Source organism: Conger conger, chromosome 7 (genome assembly GCF_963514075.1).
Source record: "Conger conger chromosome 7, fConCon1.1, whole genome shotgun sequence".
In the NCBI taxonomy this organism is placed as follows: domain Eukaryota; kingdom Metazoa; phylum Chordata; class Actinopteri; order Anguilliformes; family Congridae; genus Conger; species Conger conger.
Window position 1 is genome coordinate 38,244,648 of NC_083766.1, and position 23,593 is coordinate 38,268,240.

Consider the following 23,593-nt stretch of genomic DNA (forward strand, 5'->3'; position numbering starts at 1 on the left):
ACTCACACAGTTCTGCCTGGTGTTTCTCAGTTGAAATGAGGTGTTTTTTTTATTTGCCATTACATACTTTTGGAGCTCAATTGTACATATGCACTATAGTAATGATGATACTATTGGTGGATGGCATTTGTATAGAGACTTTAATGTCAGGATCTTGGTGCATGGGAGAGTGAAGGGTGGAACCTCACCTCATACATAGCCACTGTGTAGCACCCATCCGATAGACACACAGCAGGTATTTTTCCACCAGAATGCAGAGGAGTGTTTTTAAACACTGTGAGGTCTGACGAATCTGCTAAAATTCACACTGCAATGTGCGTGACAGAAACCTCCTTTGCATCGGTTGACACCTTCGATTCCAGTACATCTCGGTGTGAAAAAGCCTCCCACATTCTGGTGGCGTCTGAAGAAGACGGGGACTGGAAAAGCTCCAGTGTCCACTCCTGGAAACTGAAGGAATCCTGGCTGAAATTGAGTGAACATGATTTTATCTCCTGCCGTGAGGGTGCACACGCTGCTGCCACTCATGCAGATAATCGAATCACTTGAGTCGGGTTGAAAGTTCAGTGTATGCTTCTGTTTGTGTGTGACTTTCCGATGACTCCTCAATTTGGAGGGCTAGAGCATCCAGAACCTTCCTAAGGAGATTCAGACCCGCCTTGTGGTGCTACGTATGTGTTTAGCTCGAGAAAAAAAGCACATCAAATCTAATGTTTTTGTATTGCACAATTTACAAACGTTTGTCACAATATGCACACCTGTCATCCTGTGACCTAGATCTGCTCAGACAACAGCAGAGGTCTAAATAGTGTAATTTGTTTCCTCTGTGGTATGACTACCACAGTAAACTGGGCCCATGGTGATGGAACCATTGCACAATACCCCTGCTTCCCCCAAACCTGGGTTGAAATGACTTTGTTGATTGCAGGTTATTCTCCCTGTCTGAATGCCATAGGGATAGTGTGTCAGTGTGTTCAGACACGTGCCGAATCTGTGCAGTCCTCTGCACGTCTGTTCATGCCTGTGTGTTTGGATACTGTGTGTGTGTGTGTGTGTGTGTGTGTGTGCACGTGCCTCTTCATGCCTGTGTGAGTGTGTATGTGCCTCTTCATTCCTGTGTGTATAAGTGTGCATGTGCGTGTGTGTGTATGCCTCTTCATGCCTGTGTGTATAAGTGTGCGTGTGTGTGTGTGTATGCCTCTTCATGCCTGTGTGTGAGTGTGAGTGTGTGCGTGTCCATGCCTGCACGTTTGCATGGGTGTGTGCGTCTCACCCCGGGCCTCTCTCTGTCCTTGTGCAGGCAGTTCCAGTGAAGCTGTCCCTGGATGCTCTGCTGCAGATGTCTGGCTCTCAGGTGCGGGAGACCATGAAGAGACTGGGCTCCAGCTCAGAGGAGTGCTCTCGGCTCACTGCTGCCCTCTCCTGTCTAAAGAGTGCCACTGAATCAGGTGGGCCACAGTGTGAATTACAGGGGGAGGGGTCCTAATGGGGGGTAATGCTATGTAGCAGATATCACAGTTTTAAAAACGTTTTACACATGGTTGATCCAATGAGAGAAATTTGTATGTTCTCTGGGTTGCACTAGTCAACTCCTCGTCCTGCGGGCCGCAGTGTCTGCAGGCATTTGCTTCAACTGAACGTTACACCACCTGATTTCACGAATTACCTGATAAGCTTATTATCTGAACCAAGCAGGTAAAATAATGAATTAAATTAGGTGATCTAGCATACGGTCGGAGCAGACACTGTATCCCGCAGAACGAGGAGTCGAGTAGCACTGCTCTAGTCGAAAACAGGAGGGGGCAGAGCTTATGAGTTACTGTTGTGTCTGTCCCGCAGGAGGGGAGCTGAAAGAGGAAGGGGTGCCATGGATAACGGAGCCCACCCGTCGCGACAGCGGGACTCTGGCCCCTCCAGACCCGCTGTCCTGCCCCGGGGGAGCCCTGCGGTCCCACAGCCCCTCTCCCCTGGCCCGGCCCCTCGGCACGCCCTCGGGCCCCTGCGCCCACCTGCGCTCAGCGTCCACGTCGGCCGTGCCCTCCTCTGATGGCCAGGGGCCCTGCGTCTACGGCGACGGCCTCTCGGACCCTTTCCCCCCCTCCCCCAGGCCCGGCCGCATCCACGGTCACGTGGCCACGCCCCCCGGCACCCCGCCTTCCAAGAGACGGCACCGGCTGAAGCCCCCCTGCACGCCTCCCCCGCCCTCCAGGAAAGTGCTCCACCTCCTCCCCAACATCACCCTCACACGCAGCAAGAGCCACGAATCACAGCTGGGCAATAGAATCGAGGAGCCGCCCCTCAACAAGTAGGTTTCCACTGTGCCAGCCTCGCCCGCCCCTGTCCAAAATCCCACTTCCTGTCTTCTGTGCAGTAGTCCAGGAGGTGTAGGACAGAGTAGTGGTGAATAGTGGCCACCTTATGAGGCCATTGCTGTCATTCCTTATGTTGCCCCATAAATAGGGCATGCAACCAATCCTTCTGGATTCTTCCATGCCATTGTGAAATGGAAGGCATGCCATTCAAGTGAAGACAGGTCCCTCCTCCCCTGCTAGATGTTCCCGGCAGAGCTTGGCTTGGAACGACGCAATTCCGTACTGCCCACGGCAACCTCCGTCAGAGGCAAAAACGTTACGGGACGCACTGTTATCTGTTATCGCCAACCGTAGTTTGGGGGCAGTTGGAGGGGCAGTTGTTTGGATGCAGACAGGAGGGGCGGGCTCTAGGTGGAAGGCTGCCTTGTTCACTTCATACCTGAGGATCTGTAAACCTGCTGGGGTGGGTGTGAAGCAACCCTGACCCCTTTCCCTCAACGCCTAGGCCTCCACACTACACCTCTTCCAGTTTTTTTTACTGTTTATGATATGTCCCGGTAACACTACAAAAGTGGTTTTATTTTATGGTTCTTTGGACACATTTGCTGTAGTTTCACTTCTCTAATAGTGGGGGGATTTCTGACCATGTTAAAGGCTCTTTCTGGAAGTTTCTTTGGTTACAAAGCATCTACACAATGCTTTGTGTCAGGTGAGAGTGATCGTGGGGTGGTTCTGACCGCTCGGCTCCTATCCCCTACAGGTGTGCAAAGAAGAACAAGCTGTTCCTCAACGTGCACATCAACGGCAGCGGCAACGGGTGCGAGGACGCCTCATCCCGCTCCCCCCTGCTCGCTGCCCGCACCCCTGGGGTGGCCCAGACGCCCTCCACTGCCCCCTACACCCTGCCCGGCACCCCAACACTTCTGGAGGAGCACAGCGGCCTAAAGAGTGAGTTATCTTACCCACTATTCCTTACTGCTCAACCGGAATGCATTTTTACAATCTCTTCTCTCACTCTATCACGCATCTCTCTCTCTCTCTCTCTCTCTCTCTCTCACACACACACACACACACACAGCGTATTCGTCCTTCAGTATTCTACCTGTGAATCCCCACTGTTTACATGGTTAAAGGTTAGCTGGAATTCCCCATTGCTTTCACAATAATTATACACAAGGTGCCTGTTGCACAAATACCTGGATAATGACTGAGTCATTCTGTAACTATGGGCTTGTGTACCATACATGGTGACCTAGGTTACAGGGAAGGAGAACAGATACAATCTACAGTCTAGTAGGCCTCTTTAGCTAAAGGAAACGAAAGAGTACAGTACGCTTGGGTGCTGGTATAATCTCTACAGTTGATGTTGAGGCAAAGGTTCAGTTGTCTGCAATAGGTAGAGGGACAGGTGTAATCTGCAGTAGGGTTTTTTAGGTTAAAGAGACAGGTATAATCTACAGTATGACACTAGATAAAAGGGAGTTACTGTACTACTGATACATCCACTGATGACCTGGATCAGAAGGAATGTTGATGTCAGTGTAGTGGAATGACAGACGGCCCTCATCAACGCAGTGCGGGAAAGTTCTATGACTTCATCACAGCAAAAACAAGCCAGAACTGCTGCCTCCCTTCTGTATTGAAAGCGATATTTGGTGGAGGAAGCGTGGTCAAATAGCACAGCTCACTGTCATATTTACATTCTTTCAAACATTAACACTTTCAGGCCATCATCCAGTCATGCTAGCTGATAGCTGAATAACATACAATGTATTATATACAGTAGAAACTCAATTGTTGTATCACAAAAAACATTTTAGACACATCTGTGCAACATTGACACAGGACCTCTATAGTTTCATTGTTTTGCCAAGCACCTAATTCACACGCAGGGTGAAATATGACAACAATATGGGGATGGTTGATTAATTCAGACTGAAATGTTTACTGTACTTGGTTGAATCATTTAGAGGCTCTCTGGTTCCAACATTTTATCATAGCTGAGCTCTCAGTTCATCCCTTCTGCTTTCTACTTGTGTGTGTGTAGATAATCTGGCCATGCATCGAAGTTCTCCCCAGGCAGTGAGGAGGGATATCGGCCTCGCTGTTACACACAGGTGAGCCACAGACAGCTGCTGACCTCTCTCAGATTCTCCCGCGGCTTTGCGCTACCCTCATTCAGAGAATTCAAACCCATTCAACAGATATTTCTTTTGACTTCCTTTCAAGGTTTTCTACCAAGTCCTGGCTCTCACAGACATGTCAAGTGTGTCAGAAGAACATGATGTTTGGGGTGAAATGCAAACACTGCAGGTGAGAGAAGAGCCCTTTTTCTTGAACGGTAAGGAGGTGCTGTGTCCTTGAGCTGCCTCCTGTTTATTAACAGGTGATTTTGTCTCTCCAGGCTAAAGTGCCATAACAAATGTACAAAAGAGGCCCCTTCCTGCAGAATATCATTTATCCCAAGTAAGCCAAGTTACTCCTCAATGCTCAGTCTTCTTATATGTAACTGGAGCCCCATACGTCTGCTCACTCTGCTCTTCTCCCTTCATGTCACCAGTGGCAAAGATTCGGAGGACAGAGTCCGTGCCGTCAGACATCAATAACCCCGTGGATCGTCCAGCTGAGGTGCCGCAGTTTGGCACGTTACCAAAGGCGATAACCAAAAAGGTGAGGCTGATGCAGCCAGGGCAACAGCATGCCTGGAAACCGTGCTCTGGTGTGGGTAGAGGTGCGCCAGTGTGAAGAGACAGTGCCTTTTTAGTGCGTTTGGTGACCGTGTTGTTCTTGCCCTGTGAACTCCGTCGTCCAGAGACCGTGTTTGTCTCCTGGTCATGGTCAGTCTGCGTTCCTGCCCGTCAACGCGTATCCCATGTCTCTCTGATTGTGGTCGCATTCGTGTTCCCTGTTCTGTAGGACCACCCTCCGGTACTGAACCAGCTGGACTCCAGCAGCAACCCGTCCTCCACCACCTCCTCCACCCCCTCCTCACCTGCCCCCTTCCAGCAGAGTAACCCTCCCAGCGCCACACCACCCCCCAACCCCTCACCCAAGGGACCCCGAGACAACCGCTTTCACTTCCCAGGTGAGTCCCACGGGGTTGTGCATGTACTAAAATCCAGAGGCACACGCAGCCTTCAGAATTGCCTTCCCATTGAATGCTCTGGAGTGGAGTGGAGTTGAATGAAGTTTGGAGTGGAGTGGAGTGTCACCAAGTGGATTGGAGTGGATTGCAGGGCCAGGCAGAGGGATGAATCTGCTTCTCTAACCCAATGTCTCTCTCTCCTCTGTGCTTGTGGGGGTTTTCTCTTATTCCCTTTCTGTTCATAAGCTGCCTGCTACTTTCAGCATAGACAGCAGTTTATCTTCCCTGGTGAGTTAACATCGATCCGTAGCTGTTGCGATTTCCACGTCCGCCCTTCCTCATACCTGCTCGTGTTTATCCCTTGCTGTCTCTCACCAGCATGACCTTGATTGTTGTCACGTGATTTGTTGAGTCTGCAAATTTGTGGAGTGCTTTGTTGGTAGATAGTCGGAGAGCGTTTGTGTATTTGTGTGAGGCTTCACCAGTCTTCACAGAGGGCTTTTTGTATTGGCTCTTTGCATGCTGAGTTAAGTCTGCATGGTACATGTCTGGCCTCTGGTGGGTAACACATGGAACTGCAGCATTATGGCTATTTTACCAGTAAACTGGGAGCCTTGCCTAAATTGAAGCAAGGGACTACGCCTACGCAGAAATATGCAGTTCCAGCTCGGCAGAGGAACGGCATTCTGGAGCCAAGATGTCTCTCACTTTGCATTTCTTTCTTTTTTTTTTTTTTCTCACACAGATGTACCTGGCTCTGCTTCCCTGCACTCAGAAGCTCTCCAGGACACAGTGTAAGTCTACACCGGGAATACTCACATCTGGCCCTCCAGGGCAGTATACAGCTGCTTTCATTCATTCTCTCTAATCAGGACTGATTTAAATATTTGGCCAATCAGTGGCGTTAATAAAAACTGCTTAAACAAAACCTACTTGCCTCTGAGGCCAGATTTCAGTACCCCCTGATCTTCACCCTAACCCAAGCAGCTCTGAGAGGCTATTTGTGCACCTGTGGTATTGCTCTATAGTGCATTGTTGCAGTGTGTGGTGTCCCCTGACCACACAAGCTCCTTATGGATTTTTATTGAGAATTGCATGGCCTGTAATCCCTGTCCTCTCTCCTCTCAGTGAGAACGAGCAGTCAGTGAACGACCCGAAGTCGCATCTGGCAGGGGAGGAGGTAGAGGTAAGTTCCCAGCAGCCTTTGCATGCAGGAAGTGGGAAGCGGGGCGTGGTGTGGCCGCCTCTGTGGACAACTATAACAGCTGCATCACATCATAGCAGATTATTAATCATCATGTGTACTCATATATAATTAATTATGCAGCTTCTGTGCAGCTAAAGCAGCTGGGCCACTAATAATATGAGTCATAATAATGTATTGCACTGGTACCGGATCTTAAAGTGCTTTACAGTAAGTGGGAAGACTCATTACCGTCAATTCATAGCACAAATTTGTAGATGGGCAGATTGAGCCAGGTGGGTATTTTCTTGGGGTACGACTATGGGCTATTTTTGTTAGTAATGACTGATGAGATAAAATTCTGGAAGCAGAAAAATCAGCGGGGCCATTTTGTCTACATCTTGCTATCACACCACTGCTTGGGCGGCCTGTAGCGTTGTGGTTAAGGTACATGACTGGGACCCACAAGGTGGTTCGAGCCACAATAAGATCCGCACAGCCGCCGGGCCCTTGAACAAGGCCCTTAACCCTTTATTGCTCCGGGGGAGAATTGTCTCCTGCTTAGTCTAATCAACTAATCTAATCGTTCTGGATAAGAGCATCTGCCAAATGCCATTCATGTAATGTAATGACATGAGAAGGAAGACTACAACGAGTTAGAAGTGGCGACGATACTGTGTGTGTTTACCGTTTACTGTGCGTGTGTTTCCTCAGGAACTGAATGAAGAGGAGGAAGCAGAGGAGGATGAAGAAGCGGCGGAAGAAGAGGAGGAGGAGGAGGGGGAGGCAGGGGCGGACGGGAAAGGGGGCTCTGAAGCGGAGGGGGACGGCGACGAGCTGGACGACCTGCCGAGCTCGCGGGGCAGCCACTGGAAGGGCCCCATCTCGCGCAAGGCCAGCCAGACCAGCGTGTACCTGCAGGAGTGGGACATCCCCTTCGAACAGCTGGACCTGGGCGAGCTCATCGGGAAGGGCCGCTGGGGCAAGGTGCACAAGGGCCGCTGGCACGGTGAAGTGGCCATCCGCCTGCTGGAGATCGACGGCAACAACCAGGACCACCTGAAGCTCTTCAAGAAGGAGGTGATGAACTACAGGCAGACGCGGCACGAGAATGTGGTGCTCTTCATGGGAGCCTGTATGGCCCCGCCCCACCTGGCCATCATCACCAGGTGAGGTTTGAGCCTCCGTAGCCAGATTACCCCCCCCCAACATTTCCTATTTCTGTGATTCACTGGATTGCATTCATCCTTCAAACAGTCTTACAAGCCACCTCTGACTGCTGCCCAGTGATGGCCCCAAAGATTTATCCCAATATTGATTTTTTACATCAGTCACTGTCATCTCGACTCATTATCCTTTTCCCTTCATCACTTTACAAACATCTCTCTTTTTAACATCAAATTTTCCTTTCTGTCTGCTGGACAGGAACCCCACTGTAAAACATTTTTCAAACTCACCCACTGATCTGTTTCGTATTGTTCCTTTTTAACATCTTTGAAACAATTTTTCAAATTGTTGAAAAATGTTTGATTTTCTTAAACATTTTAGATTTTAATTTCTTATTTTGATTTCAACATTACTTTTCATAGTCTTTTTACTGCGGGTGGCTATATTATTTCCACCATTGTCTGTCAGTACTGACATTTCAATAGAATTTCTGGCCACTTTGCCACATATAGGCATTGTCCCAACAGTATCCATGACTTTATAACTTTTTATAATTTTTCTTGCTGCACATATCTTTGGATATTATACGTTTGTGGTTATCCATCTTTTTATGCATGTTTATATCCTGAATTTGTTTCAGCTTCTGCAAAGGACGGACACTATACTCAGTTGTGAGAGACACCAAAAACACGCTGGACATTAACAAGACGAGGCAAATCGCTCAGGAAATCGTAAAGGTGGGGCTGTAGTGTGTTTAATTTTTATGATGCACTGCTTTGATGACCAGAATCACTGCAGATTAGGGACTACAGCTCATTAGCTAACTCTGTGCACTGTCCCTTGTCAATAAATAAAAGACTAAAAACATTGAGTGTTCTCTTTCCTCAGGGAATGGGCTATCTCCACGCAAAGGGTATAGTGCACAAGGACCTGAAGTCCAAGAACGTGTTTCATGACACAAACAAGGTGATCATCACCGATTTCGGGCTTTTCGGGATCTCGGGTGTGGTTCAGGAAGGAAGGTAAGGACTCTACGGTCTGCTGTCTCTGCTTTAATGGTAGTTTGCTTACACAGGGCCCCTTAGTCCATATTGGGTTAATGTGCTTGTTGCCACTGCTTAAAAATTATTTTAAAATGGGATTTGTGAAAAACCCATTGTTCAAAGGAGTGACAAGAAGTGAGCTCCTTCTCCAGCCGAGGGGTTGGAGCAGTAAGTTGTGGAGCGGGGTGCGGAGTGGGGTGTGGGGTGCCGAGGTACAGCACGCTCAGCAGCGGGGCGTGTGTCGGTCTGTTTCCACAGGAGGGAGAACGAGCTGAAGCTCCCTCACGGCTGGATCTGCTACCTGGCGCCCGAGATTGTGCGGAAGATGCGCCCGGGCAAAGACGAGGACCACCTGCCCTTCTCCAACGCCGCCGACGTCTACGCCTTCGGGTGAGAGGACCGCACGTCGTCTCGTTTGGTTTCGCCCCACGGAACGTAGATGGAAACGTCTTTATTTACAGCTGTCGGCATAGCTGAAATAAACCCACCTAAATGAGCTAAGGCCCAGCCACGCTAAGAACGATAGCTATAATTACGTTGTTTTAAAAATCATGTGTATCTTCGTTCACTGTTTAGGCCTGCAGTGCTACTGTGTGCGTGAAAGAGTTTACATTACGTTACATTACATTACATTAATGCCATTTGAAAGACAATCTTATCCAGAGCGATGTACAGTTGATTAGACAAAGTAGGAGACAATCCTCTCCTGGAGCATTGCAGGGTTAAGGGCCTTGCTCAAGGGCTCAGTGGCTAGCTACGCTGGGGATCAAACCACTGACCTTGTGGGTCCCAGTCATGTACCTTAACCATGACGCTACAGGCCACCCTACTTTGGATAGTCTGAGAGAGCATGAGTGGGTCAGAGCTCTAGAGGTACGATGCATTACTTAGCTTTTGCTCATCCCTGGCAGAACTATATGGTATGAGCTCCAGGCCCGGGATTGGCCGATTACCAACCAGCCCGTGGAAGCCACCATCTGGCAGGTGGGCAGTGGAGAGGGCATTAAGAAGGTGCTGGCAGAGATCAGCCTGGGCAAGGAGGTCACGGTGAGTGGAGGGGTCACGGAGGTTAAGATGATGGGCAGGGGTCAACCGTGGGCTGTGTAACGCTTTGAATGCTATTTAGCTCTGAGCAGTGATGGTAAATGTTAACATACCGGAACCGTAGCATGACATTCCTAATAACCAAACCTGGTAAAGTCAGGCGTCTATTCTTGGTTTTTCTATATGAAACATTTACAATTAAAGAAAGACTGATGCTGAAAATGCTGAATAAGCATTTTCTGAGCACTTTTGTTACCCAAAGTGTGTCATCGCTTTTTGAAAGCCATATTTGTAAGATGCAAGTCTGTGTATGAATGATGACAAATGATTACGTCTTAGGTGTGCGTTCTTGTGTACCTGCCCCAGACCAGGTTCGAATACATAATTGTTTTGGATTCAAATAACTTTCTGTGCTTTACTGAGCTTGCCTGTTGTATTGGAACCTATGAAATACTTTCAAAAAGTGCAAACACCACCTGCTGGTCCTTTTTCTTGGCGCAATTGTGCCAGACGAGATCAGTCGAGCACAGAAAAGTACTTGAATCTAAAACAAAGGTCCTGCGCAGGTTTGAGTAAAGATGGGCCTGGCCTCTTGTCTCTCTCCTCCAGGAGATCCTGTCTGCCTGCTGGGCGTACGACCTGCGCGAGAGGCCCTCGTTCACCCAGCTGGCCGACATGCTGGAGAAACTGCCCAAACTCAACCGCAGGCTCTCCCACCCCGGACACTTCTGGAAGTCTGCAGAGTACGTATCCTAGGACGGGGGCTCGCTGGACTTCCTGCTTGGCTTTCACCCTTGAGCCCTGATGCATCCTGCCATTCCAACCATCCCCCACCCACCCCACCCCCCCATCTCCATCTTAGGGCCACTTCCACAGGGGATGACACCAGGGGAAAGGGGGAAAGGACACAGTGATATTCTGCCGGACGGCCTCTGTAACTGGGATCAGAATCACTTTGAAACATTGGGACACAGTGCTGGTGGAGACTGCAGAGACCACAAAAGGGCCCTCTCAAAGAACCGCTCCCTATGCTAGTGATGTGCTCATTCCACACACTCCTGCCCAACACACACATACACACACACATACACACTAAAATGCAGGCTCTGCTTAACACTAAATTAACTTTGTTAGGAGAGTTCATCCGGCCCTCTAGGCTGTGACACAGATTAAGGACCTAACCGGCACTTTCTACTGCAAAAGCAAGAGGAACCATGTTGCTGAAAAAGGACCTTATTTGTGGATTTGTATCGTTTAGCGCTGCAGCATTTCATGTACGATTGCTGTGAAACTGTGTCTTTCAAACATTAGCTTTCATACACCAGTTCCTGCAGTGCTACAGCTCGTTTCCTTTAAACATTGTAGCAATTGATATTGGGTTGCTGTGAATTTCTTTTAAAGAACAGAGAAAGGTTGATACCAAGTTTCTTTTCAGTTCCTCCTTCAAAACCACTTAACCTTTCCTGTGAATTGACACTGGTTGTGAAGTAGGTCCTTGTCCTGCCTGTCTGTTACCCTGTCTGATTCTGTCCTTCCGGGAACCCCGGCTCTGCACCGCTCCTCGTCTCTCCGTCTACCCTTCCTCCCCGTCACCTCATCTTCCCTTCAGCCTCTCCCTCACCTCCATTTCCAACCTCCCTGCCGGTTGTGTGACTGCCTGCGGCGCTGCTGTTTTCAGGAGGTTCCTGACACTTCTGTCCCTTTATGCACAAATTAGGACTTTTAACCTCTGTCCCTGTATGGTTTTAAATGGTAAATGGTTGGCATTTATATAGCGCCTTCATCCAAAGCGCTGTACAATTGATGCTTTTCAGTCACTCATTCACACACATACCAACGGCGATTGGCTGTCATGCAAGGAGCCAACCAGCTCATCAGAGGCAATTGGGGGTTAGGTGTCTTGCTCAGGGACACTTCCACACACCCAGGGCGGGATCGAACCGGCAAGCCTCCGACTGCCAGGTGGCTGCTCTTACCTCCTGAGCCAATGTCGCCCCGTTTTAGCCAAGCAAACGGCATAACACAGCTAGAGTGACACTGAAAAATCACATTGTACTCATTTGGACACCATAAAGGTACCAGATTGAAAGGTCACAAGAGGGGATACATTTTTGGGGCTTTTGGAACCTGGGTGATGTTTGAATTGAATGTATTTTTGATGATCTATTCCAAGGTCCCAGTCTTTGTGAGTGTGTGTGTGTGTGTGTGTGTGTGTTTGAGAGAGAGAGAGAGAGACACACTCTCCGCTAATGCTGGTACTCTTCCTGAATTAGCCTCCTCCTGCTCCGCCTCGCCAGCTCAGTTCCTGTCACTGCCAGCCTGCTCTCGCACCTTCACTAACACGTCTAACCTCTGCCTCTCCTTCTGTTTTCTCTTCTCCCTCTTTGTCTGTCTGTCTTCTCTCTCTTCCTGTTGTAGGTTGTAGCCGCTGGCACGAGACATAGGCAGAGCAAAGCCAGTAAGGCCCTGGGTCTGCCTTGCATGCTCCCAAAAAACCCTTAATTCCTTAAAAAAAAAAAGTTTGCAAAAGCTCCGCCCAGTGCAGATACCGCTTCCACTAATCCGCTGCCTGATCTTCCACCATCTACCCTTTTTTGTTTTGTTTTTTTCTGTATTCTGAGAGGAGAAAAGGAAATGTAATTGAAGTCCCTGTGGCTACCTTTTTTCTTTTTTTTTGCGGTATGGGCTCTTTGACCTCCCTTTCTCTCGCGGTACTCGTGCTGAAACGGACGTGTTTTAACCGGCCTCTTCCTGCTCTGGCTGCACCACAGAATGAAGCTTTTTTTATGTTTGTCGGCCCTGAGCGCGGAGCCGGAATGGGGGAGGACTGGCGGGACCAGGACTGTTTCCCATCATGACGGGACCCCCCCTCCCCCAACCTCTCCCTGAATCTCTCTCGCTTCCTTTGCGGTGTTTATGCAAAACTTTGGCTTCTCAAATGATGCTCCCAGTGTGTGTTTTGTGTTTTTGTTCTTTTTGGTCTGTGCGTTTCTTTGGTCTTTTCGGTCTGCGGACCAATGTAAGTAGCGGCTGAGAGCCCCAGTGTTGCACATTGCCTTGATGTCGCCGCGGTGAGAAAAGTTGTGTATGGGCTCCGTTTCCACGGCTTTCGAAATGCGTCTCATCCCTCACTCCGAACGGTGTCCCCCTTCTCTCCCCCCGCCCCTCGTTCTCCAGGACTTGAAAGGAAAAGGCTTCAGGTAGCATGCGGAACGGGGAGACAGTGCTATTTCCCCTAGGATGGGGCCTACGTGCTGTCAGAGTGGGTCAGTCTTGGTAAAACAATGGTGAGAAGGAACCCTGCAGATCACGCCCTGACTCCTTCATAGCTCAGGTTGGCATGGGTGAACCAGATCATTAATTTCTGAAAGATTCTATACACAAAAAATTAAGAACATTGCTTTCTGCGCTTCATTGGGATTGGGACACACTGTCCTTTTCTTTTCTAACATCCTGAATGAGATGGTGTGTTACGTAGGTTCCCTTGGTGTCAGAAAGTCAAAAGCAAAGAGCTTAAACAAGAGGAACAAGGATGCCTTCTTGGCTTGATGTAGTGGTATATAAGTTAGACTGTTCAGTTAGCATGGGCGTGCGTTAGATAAGTGTTTAGCTCTTCAAAAAAGGCTTTCACATCAAGCAAAAAAAAAAAAAAAAGACAGCCACTTTACGCAATGGTGTTGACAGTTGTACCCTTTGAAACATTACCTCTTTTTGCGCTTGTGTGCGTATGTGTTTTGTGTGCCTATGTTTTGTGAGTGTGCTTGTGGTCATGTGTATGAGTGTGGGTGAATTTAGAGGTTCATTCTGTGAAAGACTGCAGTAATTGAGGTGTTTTATCAAAACTATCAGTGCTATAAAATATATAAATATATATAAATATGGTTTTATTTAATGTACAGCTAACATGAACCTTTTAATATTTGTACAAACATTTTATATGATACTATATGTCATAACATTTTTAAATAGGTACTGCTGCCCTATTACAGATGTACAGACCTTTATATTTTTTTCATGTACAAAGTACTATTAAACATAAATTGTACATTTTTTTAGAATGGGTCAATACATGTTTTTTTATGTCATGTAAGGATTCATATTTTTGTATTGCATGTGGCTACCATTCTGTAAACACAGCTTTTGTTTTCATCCTTGAATGACAATAAAACAAAGCTTCAGTCATGTGACAAGTTGTCTTTCTTGGGGAGCTACTCTTCACTCAGAGGGAACTACAGGATTAGACTCATTGTCTACAGTGGTTGCTTATGTCAGGAAACATGCATGTTTAGTTTATCCAAAGGAGATTCTTTGGAATTATACACAAGGCATTGTACACAAAATGGAATGACCAGTCTTCTACTAACCAAAAGGCTTGTTCTCATATTTTGTTGACTCCTGTCTTTTCATTCTTTGATGTGGTGTTCATCAGCGAAGATAGCAGTCTTTAAATGTCATATGCTGATGCTAGTTGCTGACAGAGTAATGTCAGCCTCCAATAGGAGTTCCGAAGGCTTCAATATAATATTTTAGTAATTCACAGGTTGTACACTCACTGAGCACTTTATTAGGTAGACCTGAAAAATATATAATCAGCCAATCATCTGGCAGCAACAAAATGCATAAAAGCATGGAGACATGGTGAAGCGGTTCAGCTGTTTTTCAGACCAAATGTCAGAATGGGGAAGAAATGTGATCTAAGTGACTTTGACTGGCGAATGAAAAACATCCAGTGAGCAGTTCTGCGGGCAAAAACGCCTTGTTAATGAGAGAAGGGCTAGACTGGCCAATGTTGACACACATTACAACAGTGGTATGCAGAAGAGCATCTCTGAACACACAACATGTCAAACCTCTTATGTGGATAGGCTACAGCAGTAGAAGACCAATAAGTCTAAAAAATAAGCGTAATAAATATCTAATGAGTGCTCACTGAGTGTATGTTATCATTACCAAGAAAACTGTCTAAATGCTAAAAATGTATTACATTGGTAATTCTGATATTAAGATATTTGCCACTTTATTCCAAAAGCAAAAAATATATATACATTTCAGAACAGAATTTCAACATGTTCCTCATCAGATACTGTGTATGAGCAGCCTTTTTGGACCTGCAGGCATAATTCTGAATAAAATGGGGCAGTGTATCCATTGACGAAGTAGCACCAACATAGGTCTGCAGGTAACATGATGAGTATCTTTTTCTTTACCGATGATTGTTGGTTTATGTGTTAATATTTTAAACTCTCATTGCATGGATACAGAGTACAGTATATGCAGTGGGCTCCAGATTATTGGCAACCTTAATAAATATGAACAAAAAGTAAAATAATAATAGTTTTTGACATAAGCTTATTTTCCAACATGTGTAGTGTGCTCTATTAATGACTCAAATCAACCAAAGTCTTACATATTTCAATAAAACATTTCCACAAAAAACAGGTCCCACACTTATTGGCATCCCTGGTTTAATACTTTGTGCATATACCCCTGGTAAAGATGACAACTATGAGTCTTTTCCTATAATTTATGTTCAGGTTAGAGAACACATCTGGAGCAATGTTTGACCATTCCTCCATGCAGATCTTTTCAGAATCATTGATATCCTTGGGATACGCCCTCTTCAGTTGAGACCACTGCAGAATATGGATGCCAGTGGTCTTTAAAGTCAAATAAACAGCTTTTTTGGTTGGTTGTTGTGTGGAATTACCATATGTATTCCCACAATCAGTGTCGTCTCACTCGAGGGAGGCACAGGGGAAAGGCCCCAAAGTGTTTGTCTTGTTTGTTTGTTATGTGGAAACAGTGTTTATTATTTTAATAATATTTTTTTATTGTGTTGTCAATTCTTTGTAATTGGCTTAATGTAAAGCACTTTGAGCTACATTTTACATATGAAAGCTGCTATATAAATAAATTTTATTATTATTATTATTATTATTATTATTATTATTAGGCTATTTTCATTCTCAAGGTTGAAGAAGATATTTCACATTTTTATACTCCAGAGAAACAAGAAGTGATGGAATGACACAATATAGTTCCTTTAGACTGAGATTAACTATATCAAGTAAAATTATAATTTATTTACAATATTTGTGAGGGGTGCCAATCATTTTGGCAACTGTGGTTTTCAGAAAAAAAGAGATTACTAAATAAAAAACATTGAAACATAAGAGTAAGTACTGAAATAAAAGTATATCGTTCCCATGTGTTTGAACATAAAATATAATAATAAAAATAATAATAATAATAATAATAATAATAATAATAATGAAAATAATACATTTTATTTGAAGTGGCGCCTTTCTAGACACTCAAGGTCACCTTACATTGTGCAAAATACAAAATAAACATGGTAAAAACATGATACTAAATATCCTATTTTAAATCAAAATATGGATCATTATCCATGCCGTTTATTATATTACATAAAAATTATGACTGATCAGATTAAAGACTGAGGTGACTCAATATAGGCTCCTGATTGGTGATTGTGGACACTAGCCTAAAGCTAAACATTTGGGAATAAAGAATTCAAAGACAAAGCAAATGATAATGAGCCAAAACCTGCATTGTATTAATAATTTAAAGGAAGAAATTATGAAATACCTTAAAACACATGTGTTAAATAACCTAATTAGGAGCCTCTTGAATCACCATAGCAATGTGTTCAGTTAAAAATTTTGTTTGCAATATGGCAAGATACAATGTGAACATTGCATTTTTAGTCGTCTTAACATGCATAGCTATTTCTTTAAAAATAAAAAGGTTAGCCTAGCTAGGGTCTGGACTATCCATCTACGGAAGATTATTTGGCTGTGTTTCTGCATTCTGGTGGATTTTCCCTATTTATTTAATGTTCGCGGCTTCTGGTTTGCACTGAATAACCGACCCCAACGACTGTTTTTTAAGAACACACCCACATTTACATCTGCCAACACTGAAGGGTCCGGTGTCCGGTTGCGTTTAGCATGAACAGTGTTGTCCTCGTTGCAGCCTTTTGAGCTACTTCCGTTCCCTTTCTATCGCCATTATTTTGATGTAGTCATTGGACAATCTTTAAGATGTATCGCAAGAATAGGCAAGAAAACTCGAGCTGGAACAAAACACTGGGCATTTTAATGTACAACTGCATTTTCATGTGGGAATTTAAAAGAATGAGATGGGCTACCGCAACAGATTTACACTGTATACTGTTTTATAGCCTAATGAAATGTATCCCCTACCCTTTGTCACTCTGATTTATATTTATAAACATACGGGAATTGGTAATGTAAACTCTGAGGATTAGCTCATTTTATTAAACTGAGCACAACCCAAGATGGACCACCCATTTCAGAAGACGCGTATGGGCTGCTTCTGAAATCAGAATCGTTCACCTGATTGCCTCACATCTGCGAGTGCACAAAACACATGTTTCACTATTCAAATCAGTCGGGCCCATATTCATAAACAGTCACACATAGGATGCGCTTTTTTTTTTCTCCATTCATAATGATATTACCCCACCATTCACATTTTCGCCGAACACAATGCTATGAAACAGCTCTGCCAGTACACGCCCGCACTGGCTGCCTTTCGGACGAAAAGTATTATCAATGGAAATGCCATATGCCCCTACCTCCACCAGGAGCGGCATTGCTTCAGAAATGCAGATTCTTGGACAGAGCAGAGTCGAAGGAGGCGTAGCACGGCGTACCCAGTAATCTTGAATGACTCGCAATTGCTGAGACTCGCGAGAGAAGAAAATACTCGCGAGAACGAGACGCTGCCTTATGAATGGAAATGGTAGGTGCAAGACCTGTCGCATTTGTTCCTGTTGCAATTGAGAATCTTTTGTAAAATAAGAGAGTAGTAACATACAAATCACTACCAGATCACAGATAATACGAAAATTGTATAAACCATTTTATTGCCAAGCAAAAACATGGTAAAACGTGCATAACTACTGATTTCATATCTATGCCATACATCAATGATATCCATCCATCCATCCATTATCTGAACCCGCTTATCCTGAACAGGGTCGCAGGGGGGCTGGAGCCTATCCCAGCATACATTGGGCGAAAGGCAGGAATACACCCTGGACAGGTCGCCAGTCCATCACAGGGCACACACACCATTCACTCACACACTCATACCTATGGGCAATTTAGACTCTCCAATCAGCCTAACATGCATGTCTTTGGACTGTGGGAGGAAACCGGAGAACCCGGAGGAAACCCACGCAGACACGGGGAGAACATGCAAACTCCGCACAGAGAGGCCCCGGCCGACGGGGATTCGAACCCAGGACCTCCTTGCTGTGAGGCGGCAGTGCTACCCACTGCACCATCCGTGCCGCCTATCAATGATATCATGAAATATATTTTAAATAAGTTAAATTTTTAATAAGTTTTAATAAGTTAAGTCAGTGATTTCTCTCCCCCCATTTCTGATCCTGATTTTCCAATGGCCGTCTGCACACTTTTCCTAATAGTGATGATAGGTTATGGGTGGTAGCTATCATGTGTTGTCAGTGACTGTTTTGAACCAGTAATAATGCTTCACAGGAGAGGGCACAATCTTTAGACGATTAAGACATTTACATCCATCATTGTGTTTATGAAACCATATTATTTCCCATATCTACCCAGTTACCATTTCTCTAATATTAACAGGACCAACACAGAGATAAAGCTCTCTTCAGTTGCCCATATGGGAAACATTATTAATTAACATGAATTAATTTGACGGCATTTAATTCGAAATTAGAAAAGGAATTCAGAGGAACAGGAGAAGCATGGAGACAAAGGGGCCTTACCAGTCCCATCTCAAACGTTTTTGTCTTGGGCCATCTCCAAGTCAAACAGTATGGATAATATGTCAATTAACATCACGCAGATCTGCAGAAAAATGAAAAAGAATGAAAAGGGAAAACACTTTATTAACTCATCGTTAAATCGGATAGAAGAATACATAACGGGCCATTTTCACAGACACAGATTAAGCCTTGTCCTAGACTAAATTACATTTTGAATTGAGATTCTTCAAAAAATCAGTTGTCCAGGATTAATCTTAAACTGTGCCTGTGAAAACTGGAACAATAAATATTATTTTGATATAACCACAAATGCATAACATTCAAGTGTGAGGATATCTGTACTTGTTAGCCTTGTTTTGGTGCCTGAGTAATAATTAACACTTAAAGGTAAATAAAGGTTTTGATGAAAGTTAAGACCTTAAATTATGACCTACACTGGGGTAGGTCTATACCCATTTTGCCGGGGTGCTGAAACAACACTGCCTATTACATAACACTTGGACAGCACGGTTTCTTGGCATTGGCTGTTAAGGAACCCCCCCCCCCCCTCCCTTTTTCACACACATACACATTCAACCACACATTCTCACACACCATCCACCCTTCCCCCGCCTTCCCTACAGCCAAACACATTCACAAACACGAGTCCTTGCATTCATAATATTGCTCTTGCTGAAGGTCTCCCATTTCCCATCTTTCATAAATAAAAGTAACCAAATAAAAGCGATATTAATGTTTTTGACACGATCTTTGCCAAACTACTACCCTTGCTAAACTTTAAATAATCCCTAACAATTATTATTAGAGGGATGTGGAGGATATTCGAGGCAAAATCTGTTACATAATAGTGTGGAATACCAGCACAGAACACTGCATAACGTTAAATCAAGACAGTCGTATCATTGCAACGAAATACAGGTAATGTATCTGCCACCATCCGCTGCATGGCTGTATGCGTAAAAAAATCAAGAATCTATTGCATCCTTAAATACAATCTGAGAGGACGATTCCGGTTATTCCATATGTTTTTCTTCTAGCTGTAAATTCGTAGCATCTCAGTGCAAAATGACATCACTGATCTACTGTCTTTTCCTTTCATTAATGAAACGACAAGGCGATAGCCCAGCCACTCACAGCCTCCCTCCCTCTGCTCTTCTCTTTTCCACACACCGCACAGATCCCAGGCAACGCAAGCGCAGTAAGCCACCCCTAAGAGCACTTCATTACGGCTTCACTGGAAAGGAGGATTCAAACTTCCGGTAGTGTCATGGCGGCATGGTAGTGTCTGCTAAAAAGAGAAAAAAAAATAGCCAACCCCCACCGCCCAGTCCCGACAGCGGTTTCATAGAATTAACGGGTTGAAAAATACGAAAAGAGGCACTATCCTTGTTGGGATTGCAGGTAGCCCATCGCGGCTTCCATCCGGCCGGCCATGGCGGCGCACAAACCCGTGGAATGGGTTCAGGCCGTAATTAATAGATTCGACGAGCAGGTAAGAATAACAGCTTCGATCAGGGACTCGCCACAGATGTCTTTTTGAGGGTCTGTGTGGCAGCGAGGCAGTGGGGCTGTAGCAGAACCATATAACAGCTTGGATTCTGGTAGTGGTGGTCGAAAATGTCAGGATAGGCTATGAAGAATTGATAGCAAGCTAACTAACCTCCCTCAGTCATACTAGTGATCAAACCGCTGCAGGAGACGGCTACAGAGAGGGCGAAACATAACCTATAGCTAGCTAGCTAACATTAGCAAACCTATAAGCTAGCTAACAAGCAAGCTAATTTGTTGCAGCTGCAAGTACACAGTGATAGATATACATTAAGAAATTGGCTGCAGAATAGAAACAAAGGGGCCGATTCAGAGCATGCTCTTCTCTGTTGTTGATGAGGAAATAGATGTAGCAATGAGCTAATGTTAGCCAGCTAGTTCGCGATCTACCGTAAACGAGCTGGCTCCAAATTTCCACTAGGTAGATAGGCATATTGAGATTATTAGCTATCTTTTAGCTGCAAAGATAGGAGGGCAGGGTGAGGGCGAGATGGCAATATCTACAGCTATTATATATGTAGCTTGCGCTTGGTAGCGAACTCAGATTGGTTCTGTGTAGCTATGAAGACATCGAGGTTTGTGTGATGAACTTCATCGCAGTTGACCAGCAAGACGGCTTGCTAGATATCGGTTTGGCTTTGTATTTGATTACGTTTAGTTTGGCTTGAGAGGTCAGTTATACCTAGCCAACGTTAGCTGTATGATCAACAGAGGTATCTAACTTAAAAAGAGGGTTGCTTAAAATCTTCATCAGTGTCACATTTTATTCTTCATGCAAGATCGAGAATACACATATCCACCTCCTGCTCCTCTCATCAATTTGCAGTGTCAGGCAAGATCGCTGTTTGGAGTAAAAGGAGACATGCATTCCTGATCCAATATTTGTGAGGCCTAATAACAAGTTATCACTATGTATTGTATGACATGCAGGTTTGCACATTGCAACGGAATTTAACGGGGAAGCTTGCTATTTTGATGCAACATTGTTGCTAGCCAAGAGGGGTAGGGTAGCTAATTCACGAGAAACTTCAGGTGGCTCAGGATTTTTTCCAGGATGAGGCGCATGGAGTGTCTGAAGTTAGTTCTGCAAGATATTTCCATGGTTCTGGTCTTTCTGAGATGGACGTAGTCTTTGTTTTGACGTCGAAACACTTGTTCGTCATTTTCAAAGTTTACAACCGCATGAGTACAACTTGCTAGCAAAGACTGAATCGAGATATGTTTTTTGCGATTGCTATGGGTCAACATGTCGCTGTGGTATATTAAAAAAGTTGATTAGCTGTTTGTCTAGTTTAAGAATTCAGGGTTAACTTTATGGTCATCTGAGCTCATTGCTTTTACATTGCAACTATGGCAGGGCAGAAAAACTACACTGGAGCAGCCTTCCTGTGTGTGTTCATTAATAAATTAAGCCTATATCATCTATTTATGCAATATGTGAGCTGTTGATAGTTCCATTAACCATTTGTTATACTTTTACCGTTCAGCAGTGTTCCTATGTGCTCCTGTGTTAGTGGTCAATTACACTGGTCCTTGGAGGGCACTGTATTCTGGGTGTTTCACGAAAAAAACTTAAAGCACTTGTAAATGTTCCCAGGCAGTCTACATGTATGTTGCCTTTGGAGCCTTCCATGTCCAATGTTTGTCCCATTCCTCAGTAAAACTAGGGTGCTGGTGGCTGGTGATTTGAGTCATCTTCCAAATGTTGACCTGCTTTAAGTAATAAAGAATCAATTTGGGACATCACATCACAATGGGCTATCACTGCCTCTCCCTCCCTCCCTTTCTCTGATTCCCGGAGATATTTCATCATAATTGTACGCCCTGTAACTGAAATTAATGCACAAAAGGAGCCAGGCCTGTTTCTTTATTTTGATGAGTAAAATATTGGAATGCACATCTCAGGACATCGCAGGACGCCGGTCTGGATGGGGCGGCCGGTCTTCTCAGAAGGATGGAGGCTTGAGTTAAAGGTCGGGTTGCAGTGTGAGATAATCAGGCAGGTTTTGCCACGTTTTGTTGTGCCTGAGCTTGGTCCGGCGGTGGCGTGACGTCGGACGGCCAGCGGCAGGGAGGCCGGTGTAGCGTGTCTGCGGCTCTTCGCCTGGTAGAGGCGGGTGGTGGCGTGCCCAGGGATGTCCCATGACCACACGCATGCCGGCCCGCCCTCGTCCTCTCCTTCAGCTGCAGCAGCGCTGCTCTGTAGCCCTCTCTACAGGAAACACAATTCCATTTACCCAGGGGGCCTGCAGCGGCCTGCACATGACCAAGCCTTATGAGCCAGCAACCCTGTGCATGCCGTCTGATGCAGCGGACAGCTTGTTTCTAAAAGCACAGGTTGCTGTAGCTTGCTAATCCCCTGATAAACACCCTCATATTCCATGTAACATTTGAGACCATTAAAGGGTTTGTTGAAGAGAATATTAATGTTGGGTCAGATCAAACCTATCTGAACAATAATATGCAAGCTTCAGTGACTACCAATTTGGTTGGGCAGCAGAATGGATAGTCAACCCTGTGCCATGTTGTTGGGTCACCATGGCTTCATATTGAAGTCTAACAATGCATTGTGGATGTGAGCTGGTAACTCTAGGGGTTTCATTAATCCAGGATAAGTCATGCGGGTGAAGTAATTTTTAACATTGCATTACATATTTCTTAGAATATGCCCTTATCCTGGGCAACTTGCATAGCTCATGTTTTGTATGGTTGTTTCCATTGATGGTGTTCTATGTATATGTGAGTATAAGCCTGTATGAAGGTTAAATCCCTTTTTCGGTAGGATAATGACAGTGCCCCAAAGGGACTCAAACTGGCAACCTTCTGCTGCCCACCCCCCCTTAATTTCACTTCTTCCTCACAATGTGAAGCAGCCCCACTGAAGTCTTTGTGCTGTTGCAGTCCCTTCACTCTGACCCCAAAGAGGATTTCAGCACTTTCTGGAGTTGCAGTCTGCCCTCGCCTCTGGTTTCACCCTGCCACAGTGCACTGATTGTGCTTTGGCTTAGATGCCGGGCCTGACTCATTAGACTTTGATGGAAGTGTAATAGAGATTAAGTCCACTTCTCATTGTTAAGCCTATTTAGAACTGCACAAAAGTCACGAAAGAGGATTGTATGTATTGGCATTAGCTGGGCCGGCAAGCTGTGGTTTTAGAATCCGGCCCGTAGAAATGCCTTCTCATTGTGTCCCTGCTTGTTTCCTAGAATTTCTAAAATTTCTAAATTATGAAACTATGTGGGTGCTTTCATGTTATTCGGCGCATATGTGTCTGAATTGATGTACACCAATCCATTAGTGCACTGTGTTCATGAGTTAACCCAAGAACGTGATCACCTGTTCTAATCTTTACTTGTATTTCAGTATTAAAAATCTTGCTATCTGTTTTGATCTTTTCAGAAATATACC

At 45.2% G+C, this 23,593-nt stretch overlaps 2 protein-coding genes across 5 annotated transcripts in view; both read left to right on the forward strand.

Moving 5' to 3' along the window:
• Positions 1 to 14,024, forward strand: part of ksr1a (kinase suppressor of ras 1a) — a 50,298-nt gene extending 36,274 nt beyond the window's left edge. For 2 of the 4 annotated variants that reach the window (XM_061248444.1, XM_061248447.1), the window contains 17 exons: positions 1,301 to 1,448; positions 1,840 to 2,305; positions 3,073 to 3,260; positions 4,360 to 4,429; positions 4,542 to 4,625; positions 4,717 to 4,778; positions 4,873 to 4,982; positions 5,229 to 5,397; positions 5,644 to 5,685; positions 6,143 to 6,191; positions 6,526 to 6,583; positions 7,295 to 7,749; positions 8,388 to 8,484; positions 8,636 to 8,769; positions 9,049 to 9,180; positions 9,702 to 9,837; positions 10,444 to 14,024. In XM_061248444.1, coding sequence (XP_061104428.1) covers positions 1,301 to 1,448; positions 1,840 to 2,305; positions 3,073 to 3,260; positions 4,360 to 4,429; positions 4,542 to 4,625; positions 4,717 to 4,778; positions 4,873 to 4,982; positions 5,229 to 5,397; positions 5,644 to 5,685; positions 6,143 to 6,191; positions 6,526 to 6,583; positions 7,295 to 7,749; positions 8,388 to 8,484; positions 8,636 to 8,769; positions 9,049 to 9,180; positions 9,702 to 9,837; positions 10,444 to 10,590 — 2,547 coding nt within the window. In that variant the 3' untranslated portion in view covers positions 10,591 to 14,024. The remainder of the gene's footprint in view (positions 1 to 1,300; positions 1,449 to 1,839; positions 2,306 to 3,072; positions 3,261 to 4,359; positions 4,430 to 4,541; positions 4,626 to 4,716; positions 4,779 to 4,872; positions 4,983 to 5,228; positions 5,398 to 5,643; positions 5,686 to 6,142; positions 6,192 to 6,525; positions 6,584 to 7,294; positions 7,750 to 8,387; positions 8,485 to 8,635; positions 8,770 to 9,048; positions 9,181 to 9,701; positions 9,838 to 10,443) is intronic. The other 2 variants (XM_061248445.1, XM_061248446.1) reach the window with 2 other exon arrangements.
• Positions 14,025 to 19,884: 5,860 nt separating this feature from the next.
• The window catches only part of nf1b (neurofibromin 1b), a 118,072-nt gene continuing 114,363 nt past the window's right edge, over positions 19,885 to 23,593 (forward strand). The window contains exon 1 of the mRNA XM_061247852.1: positions 19,885 to 20,129. Coding sequence (XP_061103836.1) covers positions 20,070 to 20,129 — 60 coding nt within the window. The 5' untranslated portion in view covers positions 19,885 to 20,069. The remainder of the gene's footprint in view (positions 20,130 to 23,593) is intronic.